At 39.1% G+C, this 9,079-nt stretch overlaps 1 protein-coding gene across 1 annotated transcript; it reads left to right on the forward strand.

Moving 5' to 3' along the window:
* Positions 1-686: 686 nt before the first annotated feature.
* LOC111562869 (gametocyte-specific factor 1-like) lies at positions 687-7,065 on the forward strand. The gene is made up of 7 exons (XM_023261646.2): positions 687-745; positions 3,557-3,678; positions 3,779-3,885; positions 5,498-5,624; positions 6,206-6,289; positions 6,602-6,659; positions 6,756-7,065. Exons 2-7 carry the CDS (start codon positions 3,597-3,599, stop codon positions 6,826-6,828), a joined length of 531 nt encoding a protein of 176 aa, XP_023117414.1. The 5' UTR covers positions 687-745; positions 3,557-3,596; the 3' UTR covers positions 6,829-7,065.
* The last annotated feature ends 2,014 nt before the right edge of the window (positions 7,066-9,079 follow it).

Raw genomic sequence — 9,079 nt, forward strand, 5'->3', positions numbered from 1 at the left:
ATCGGATCGGTTTTACATCTATCCAGATGTCACATCCTGAAGACAGTACAGAGTTGGACAATTTTGGATGGTTTTCGAATCATTTTGGACAGGATTTCAGGTTCTTGAGAACAATTTTTGAGTGATTTGGAGAAGTGCTGAGTCATGTTTAAAGGTTTTTGGTCATTTTTCGACAGGTTTTGATATTTTAGGGACAGTTTGTTATCATTTTGGACATTTTTTTCAGACATGTTTGACAAGTACTGGGACATTAGGGACGATTTTTGTGTGATTTTAGTCAAGTTTCATGTAACTTGACCAATTTTTACTAAGAGCAGATCCCTGATTATTTCAAATGGAATAACGCTTCTGCAATATAATTTTATTGTTGGCGAGCTCGAAGATGTGACTTTTCATGAAGGCCTCCCTAGTTTTTCATGCTTCAACTCACCAATAATGAGAGATTATTTGATGAACTTGTCTAATAGTGCAGATTTTGTAAGAATGGCATGATGAGAAATAAGAGCGAAAAATTTCATGAGATGTTGTTCAAACATGACCTTACATTTTAACATAAAAAAAACACCAAACACAAATCAGAGATGGTCGAACAGAAGACCACTCATGACTTCAGATGGAATAGCCCACATTAGACATTTTCAAATAAACTGAGTCACGTGACTTAAGGTGAAGTTTAAAAACGTGAGGGCGGAGCAGCGATTTAAAGTTCAGTGGATCACGAGTGGATGCTGCAGCAGGAGAAGAGGTGTGTAAAGTGTTGTTTCTTTGTTATTTTGCACATTTTAGAGACTGTTTTTGAGTTAATATTTAACTCTTTAATATACATCTTACAGCTTTATACTTCCATGTAACTTAGATAAAAGTTATTTAAGTAACTGATCGACTTTAAATCTGGTTTTCCTGCATTGCCTCTCATTAAACAAAGAAAAACACAATGGGTCGTTTGCCAGTTTACACGGCAACGGTTTTTTGATGAAACGCAAATGTTTGGTTGCGTTGCGGTCTCCCGTTGGCACAGAAACGGCGTTTTAGACGACCTAAAACGGAAAGTTTTGAATACGTCCTCCGAGGAGCCGGAGTTTTCTCCTAGAACGCTGCCGTCACGCTCCGCTTTGAGCATGCGCATTACACTTTTAGTCTAGTGTCCATGCGCGAACCGGACGACCACCGCAAAATGTAATGCGACCAGAAATTAACTTTAAATAACTCTCCCTTCACTTTCAAACTGGGATGCACAAAAAAGCAATGGTTTGGAAAATTTGTCTTTTTTTTGGCAAGCTAGAATTAAAAAAAAAAAAAAAACAAAACACAAAAAACATTAATAACTAAATTAAACCTTATCCGCTATTCAGAGGATTCAGTGTTGCAAATTTTGCTCTTTTTTTTAAAATATTCGAGCTAAATTAAATTTCATTTTTGTGCAATAGGAAAACCAAACGCGGGGCTGCACAGTGGTGTAGTGGTTAGCACTTTCACCTTGCAGCTAGAAGATCCCTGGTTCACGTCCCGGCTTTCCCGGGATCTTTCTGCATGGAGTTTGCATGTTCTCCCTGTGCATGCGTGGGTTTTCTCCGGGTACTCCGGCTTCCTCCCACAGTCCAAAAATATGCTGAGGTTAATTGATCATTCTAAATTGCCCGTAGGTGTGAATGTGTGAGTGATTGTCTCTGTATGTAGCCCTGTGACAGACTGGTGACCTGTCCAGGGTGTCCCCTGCCTTCACCTGAGTCAGCTGGGATAGACTCCAGCCCCCCATGACCCTAGTGAGGATTAAGCGGTGTATAGATAATGGATGGATGGACAGGAAAACCAAACGCACTCTGAAGTGACAGAAAATGTGGCCACCTGTTGCGTTCCTTTGCTAAATTGGACAGAATCCTGCTGATTAGATTAGGCTTCATTTTCAAATACTAAGAAAACAAAATAGTTTTATAAAATCGGTCGCATGTACTGCTGCAACTGCATATGGTTTTTGATAGACCATTAATTTATGAATACACTGTTTCTTATAGGTTTTTAGGTTATTTTTTTAATTTATCAGAGGTCTATGTTAGATATTTACTGCAAAATGTGATTTATTCTGTACACTGCTAGAAGAATTAATTCCTTGTGTTTTTAACATGTTTGAATAACAATAAACTGAATTGAAATTAAATGCAGTTCAGCGTCTAAGTGCAAATGAAGTAGTAAAATGCACTGAGTATATTCATCATGCTGCAGGATGAACACTTTGGTATGAACACACTAAGTACATTCACCTGCCACTTTATTAGGTACACCTGTTCAATTGCTTGTTAACACAAACAGCTCATCAGCCAATCACATGGCTGCAACTCAATGCATTTCAGCATGTAGATGTGGTCAAGACAACTTGCTGAAGTTCAAACAGAGTATCAGAATGAGGATGAAAGGGGATTTAAGTGACTTTGAATGTGGCTGGTCTGAGTGTTTCACAAACTGCTGATCTACTGGGATTTTTACACACAACCATCTTTAGGGTTTACAGCGAATGGTCTGAAAAAGAGAAAATATCCAGTGAGCAGCAGTTGTGTGGACCAGAATGCCTTGTTGATGTGAGAAGTCAGAGGAGAATTGGCAGACTGGTTGGAGATGATAGAAAGGCAACAGTAACTCAAATAACCACTGGTTACAACCAATGCAGACTTCAGTTCGCACAGCCTCATCAGAATTGGACAATAGAAGATTGGAAAAACATTGCCTGGTCTGATGAGTCTCCATTTCAGCGATGACATTCAGATGGTCACAGTTTAGCGTAAACAACATGAAAGCCTGGATCCATCCTGCCTTGCATCAACAGTTCAGGCTGGTGGTGTAGTGGTGCGGGGGGTATTTTCTTGACACACTTTGGGACCCTTAGTATCAATTGAGCACGGTTTAAACGCCACAGCCTACATGAGTATTGTTGCTAACCATGTCCATCCCTTTATGACCACAGTGGTCCATCTTCTGATGCTACTTCCAGCAGGATAATGCTCCATGTCACAAAGCTCCGATCATCTCAAACTGGTTTCTTGAACATGACAGTGAGTTCACTGAACTCCAACAGCCTCCACAGTCACCAGATCTCAATCCAATAGAACCTCTGGGATGTAGTGGAATGGGAAATTGGCATCATGGATGTGTAGCTGAAAAATCTGCAGCAACTGGGTGATATCATTTCAATATGGAGCAAAATCTCTGAGGAATGTTTCCAACACCTTGTTGAAAGTATGCCAAGAACAACTCAAATAGTTATGAAGGGCCAACCTTTTACTAGCAAAGTGTACCTAATAAAGTGGCCGGTGAGTGTATCTGAATATATCAGTTGTAGATGATAATATATAAAGATAAAATTGCATGTACGCGTAGGAAAAATGCAGCATTAATCGTATCAACAGTATTAATAGTATGAACGGTTGTCATGGTCTCACAGTGCAGCTTTCAAACTCTAGAATGAAACGGAATGATGCACAGATATCTGCACGACAACCTGTCAGTATTATTTGTTTTTTAGGGATCTTTTTCAACCAGTGCTAACTTGAGTTTTTCTTTTCAGCTGACCAGGTGGGCCTGTCCACAGTAAACCTCAGCTACACATGGCGACCTACAGGTTTGGAACCACCAGCAGTCCAAGCAGGACAGCTACAGAAGGGAGAGCACAGCCTGTAGAGGAAAGCGGTAACACTAAAGCTGTTGTTTCACAGTTTAACAGCTGAAGGTGCAGTTTTTAAAGTATTGATTGATAAGTATGCATTTGTTCTTTTCTTATTCTTTAAAGATGTAAAAGATGACGCCGATCCAAATCGACTTCTACAATGTCCTTATGACAAAAGCCACCAAATCCGGGCCAGTCGCTTTCCTTACCACATTATAAAGTGCAGGAAGGTGAGTCAACACACTGATGCTAGCAGGAGTGGGAGAAATATTATCGCTGTAACATGTGTGTGATGAAATTTGTGCTTCATCAGACCATTGTATTGCCAGTTTATTGAGTGGGTCAATGTATAATTGCGGGACTTTTTATAATATAGTTGACAGGTATCATTGACGTTTTGCTGTTTTCAGGCCTAAAATCAACATGGCCACCTATAGCCAAACATCACATGGCATTTTTACAGAAAGATTCTTCTAAATATTATATATGTAATTGAGTAAAACTGAAAATTATTTATAAAGATACTGCAGTAAAGCTGTTTATTGCTCAGTATTGCTCAATTATGTTTTATTTTGATCTCAGTCTCTTTGATTTGCTTCCATTCTTGCCTCTCTGCTCCATGTAAACACAACCTGCAGTTCAGTGGAAAGTTCACAGATTTTTTTTTGTCATGTCTGTTGGTCACAGCTGAGTCATTCATGGTTTCACAGTTGCACTGCAGACCACTGACTTTTTAGTTTTTTACAGGATTTGGAGCAAGCTGTATTTTTGGTGAATATTTAAACGAGACATGCAGATTAAAGGGGCTGCACAGTGGTGTAGTGGTTAGCACTTTCGCCTTGCAGCAAGAAGGTCCCCGGTTCGCGTCCCAGCTTTCCCGGGATCTTTCTGCATGGAGTTTGCATGTTCTCCCTGTGCATGCGTGGGTTTTCTCCGGGTACTCTGGCTTCCTCCCACAGTCCAAAAATATGCTGAGGTTAATTGATTATTCTAAATTGTCCGTAGGTGTGAATGTGTGAGTGCTTGTTTGTCTGTATATGTAGCCCTGTGACAGACTGGTGACCTGTCTAGGGTGTCCCCTGCCTTCACCTGAGTCAGCTGGGATAGACTCCAGCCCCCCCCCATGACCCTAGTGAGGATTAAGCGGTGTATAGATAATGGATGGATGGATGCAGATTAAAGTGATTTTGGTGAAATATTACAATTCTCAGCTTACATTTGTTTTTACATTTTTTTCTGATGAAACTGCGTCACACATGATTGATTCTTTCATTTGGAAAGATGAAAATCCTTTGATTCTATCAGGTTTTACAGTTTCTGGCTGGTGTCTATTTGGCAATTGCATGACTTTCAAACCCCCTGCCATGAGTTATGTTTGAAAGAATTACGGTGTTATGGTGGTTTAATTTCTTCCGATTGCTAGAATTTTTTTAGACCGTGCTTTGACCTCCACATCTTAAACATGGAAATGTTGTTTTGGTACCAAATATTTTAGGAGAGGACTTGGACTTTTCACTCCTGACAAATGTGATTTAACATAAGCAAACTTTTAGAAACTCACAAACTCTGCAAAAATCAAGACTATATACAAACTACACACTGCAACACTTTGTAAGATTAGGTTTCAGTATAGTCAGGTGTGGACAGTAGTTGTAATTCTTGCAGATTGTTGCTGGAAACTACAGTAAATTGTCACTATCTGATTTAAATTTTGACAAGGTTAAACCCCAGGATCTCTACCCACTGCCCAGCACCTAAAGTGATGACTTAGTATTGGTTTCTAGAAATCCTACTAAGACTGAGTGAAAGCTTACCTGTTGATCTCATTCCTCATTGATGCAGAATCATCCAGAACTCGCCAGTGAGCTGAAGGCCTGCCCTTTTAATGCTCGTCACCTGGTCCCCAAGCATGAGCTGGCACATCACACAGAGACCTGTGAGAACAGACCATCTGGGGACAGTCAGGATGGTGAGATTATCATATGATTGTCTCTTTCTGCATCTGAAGATTCAGAGTTGTGTGCGTTGTGGAAGCTCGGAGAGGATGAGGCAGACACAGAGACACACTGGAGACTCAGATGACTTAGATTGCGAGTAAGATTTACTGATATCAGGAGACGTGACACAAACAGAGCAGCAGTCCGTGCAAGCAACAGTTCTGAGGATTCTCTCTGATCTGTGGGTATATATTCCAGTTGGGAGAGGGGTCAGATTTAGACTATATGGAGACAACTTGTCTGCTGAGTCATGTCAGAATAGACAATATCTAACCTAAACTAGACCAGAGAGTTCTGGCATATCTTCTTACAGCATCTGCCTTTCTGAGGACCACATTAGAGTGAGATATAGTCCGAACCTGAAGATGGGCTCAGGCCTGCAGAGGTTAAAAGGGAACAGGGATCAAAGGTGGTAACCTGCCCTAACCTGTAGGACAATTTGGGATGATGTCAGCTAACAGCTGCAAGGAAATACCTTTAGAAAGGGGAAAGAGTCATTTTTCTATCACGGTGTGTCTGACGGTGATTAAGTGGAATGTTTCTCTTTTTACAGCTGGAAACTCAAATGAATGTTGTCAGTGGCATGTCCCAGTCAGTACCTGGGTAAACCCAAACATGACTGAAAACTGGGATGAAGGTATGATTGATATGTACAGCTTTTTGTCTTTGCATTTTAATTTTTGTATAGATTAAACAAACACAGAAAGATGTTGTTAAAGTGCAGATATGTTACATCTGTTTCTAGTCTTTTGCCTTAAAGGGAAGTAAATCATCTCATGTTGCATAACTGTCCCCTTAAAGTATCAATCATGTCTTGAGATTGAGACATTGAATCCACGAGAAATATTGTCACACATTTCTTTTCTTCCCAAACATACCCTAAGCCAGACCTTTACCACATGTTTTAAATGCAGTGTCTGTAAAGGTAACGGAGTATTTTGTCTTGCAGAGGTCGACAATGATGCTGCTCCGTTCGTGTGGGGTGTCGACAAGACCTTTACCCAGGAGTAAGTTGTCTGCTTTGTGTGTCTTCTCCAGCTCTCACCACTCATGTGTGTATGTTTTGTTTGCTCTTCAACTATGATTTTGTTTTTCCTCTGCAGACAAAAGTCGAAGCCCTCCAAAACACCTGCTCCTAGAGCGCCCAACACCCTCCCATGGGATGATAAGCAATAATTTGTACTGACTGCAGATCCAGATGGAAGCTTATTGTGATCTTACTATGTATATGCATGCATGGATATTTTATACTAATGTTTTTAACTTACATGGATCTCATTTTTAGACATTGGACATAGCTATATGAAATGTACACACTGACCTCATTTTGTAATGTATTTTATTATCTTACATCCTCCCTGTCATAAAAACTACATTAAAACTGTGCACATATTTTAATAAACATTTTATCTGCAGGAAGTTTGTGTTGTTGGAAATGATAATTAAATCATATACTGAAATATGAGCTGCTTGAAAAGACCACCAGTTTGGCAAAAATTTGAGACAATATAAAAGTAAAGGCACAACAATGATTCCAAAGGGCTTAATTGTAAGTAAAAGTCCAGCATTCATAGGCTTGAGGAAAAACAGACATTTATTTATGAAATGTTAAAGCAATCAAACTAAAAGTATAGCAGAAGGGCCCATTTTATTGTAATGAACAGTGTATAAATTCAATTTTTTTAGGTCAAGGTGCAAGTAATTTAAACTACTTAATATGCTGTTGGGATGTTCAGTCTTTTCATATCACAATAACCTCAATTTCACGAGGACAAGTTTGGTTCTAACCTGGTCCTGAAGACCATGTATTAGCAGTAATGATGTTTCAACATATCCTTCATAGAAATGAGCTCATCTTTAAGTGCTATCTTGTAATACCAAGGGGAAGGTGGGGTTTTGCTATAGAGTTAAGTAAAAGGAAATCTGATTTTAGAAAATTCTGGAAACAGACTGAAATATTCTTCTTGAGCTGTCTGATTATTTCACATTTTGAGAGATAAATTAGACGTAAATGGACTAAAATAACTTTATGAGGTCTTTGCATTCAGCAAATGCATCATTATTTCAAAGATCATGTTTCATGGGGTCTGTGCAGTGAGTAGCACTGTTACCTCAGCAATTTTGGTTGCTTAAATGTGTGTTACCTTTGTCCTGTATCAATTTATAATTCTTGATTTTATATTCTTTTGTAACTTTATAATCAGACCTCCCTTGAAAAAATGATTTTCATCTCAGGGTGCCTCCTGGTTGAGTAAACATTACATTTAAAAAAAGAAAAATAACCAAAGCAACGCCAGACTGATATGGAGGGATTCATTTAAATAAAATTTTGATGAAAATAAAAGTATGGCTTAACTCAAAATCACAATTTCAACATACTGTATTTATTAAAACAATATGATAGTTAATAAACACTGTTGTAATTGTGAGTTCTGAGTAATGCAAAAAAAAGGCTTTGTTACTTGTGGGGGTTTTTTTTTGTTAAAAATGTCAACGGTTTGGCTTTCTTTCTGTATTTTTACAATGCTCCTCTTCATTTGCTCATAAAAAAGGGAAGCTCAGATTTGAAATATGCAATAAGTTTATACTAAGACAAAACATGTAGTCAGTTCACAGTACAGCAGCAAATAGAGAAATGTGTTTCAGTTCGATAAATTGTTGTAACACTAGTTAAGACTGTGGTGAAGACAGAAGAAAACTGGACTGGGGCCAGACTAATTTGGAGGAATTCATTTCAAATGGAATTTTGACAAGAACATGAGTAACGATAATTCTGACTATTATCAAGTCGTTACAATGCTAATGGTATTGGACAAAGGTACACTGATCGTCACATAACTCTGCCAAGAAACGCGGTGGAGTTGTGTGACAATCGGCGTACCTTTGTCCTTCAGTGAATCTGTCTGTGCACAACATTACTCAAAAATGGGCAAACAGATTTTGATGCAATTTTCAGGGAAGGTCAGAAATGAAATGTTAAAGATTTCTGTATCATTGCGAGATAGCGGCACGCCGTCACTGTAACTATGACACCAAGTGAACGTAACGTCCGCTGTCTGCTGACGATCACATGATTGTGATCCTACTCCACCACTGCAGATGTATCCATTGGAAATGATACAAGGAGCAATTGATAGAATTGTGAGGGTGTTTCTGAATCCCATCAAGTCCTGCTGCCCGCTACATATTTAGGACACGTGATTCGGTATCCGTACATAACGTCCACATGCATAACACATGCCTGTGCTCAGCACGAGGTAATTTTGTTTGTAGGTACAGCTATATTAAATGGCCACATTCTATGTTGCCGTGATTTCTGATCATCAATAACTAGTGAAGAAATGCTGCATTTCTAAAAAAAAAAAGAAGAAAAAGCTGCATTTCTGATAATGCCATATGAACAGCCTTGGCGGAGTACTGCGCTCTC

This window comes from Amphiprion ocellaris, chromosome 10, assembly GCF_022539595.1.
Source record: "Amphiprion ocellaris isolate individual 3 ecotype Okinawa chromosome 10, ASM2253959v1, whole genome shotgun sequence".
NCBI classification, from domain to species: domain Eukaryota; kingdom Metazoa; phylum Chordata; class Actinopteri; family Pomacentridae; genus Amphiprion; species Amphiprion ocellaris.

Bases quoted from the DNA above. Each gene is read 5' to 3' on its own strand.
- LOC111562869 (XM_023261646.2), top strand. From the start codon at position 3,597: ATGGCGACCTACAGGTTTGGAACCACCAGCAGTCCAAGCAGGACAGCT. The intron at 3,679-3,778 runs GTAACACTAAAG...TATTCTTTAAAG, and splicing joins ACAGCCTGTAGAGGAAAGCG to ATGTAAAAGATGACGCCGAT. The intron at 6,660-6,755 runs GTAAGTTGTCTG...TTTCCTCTGCAG, and splicing joins GACAAGACCTTTACCCAGGA to ACAAAAGTCGAAGCCCTCCA.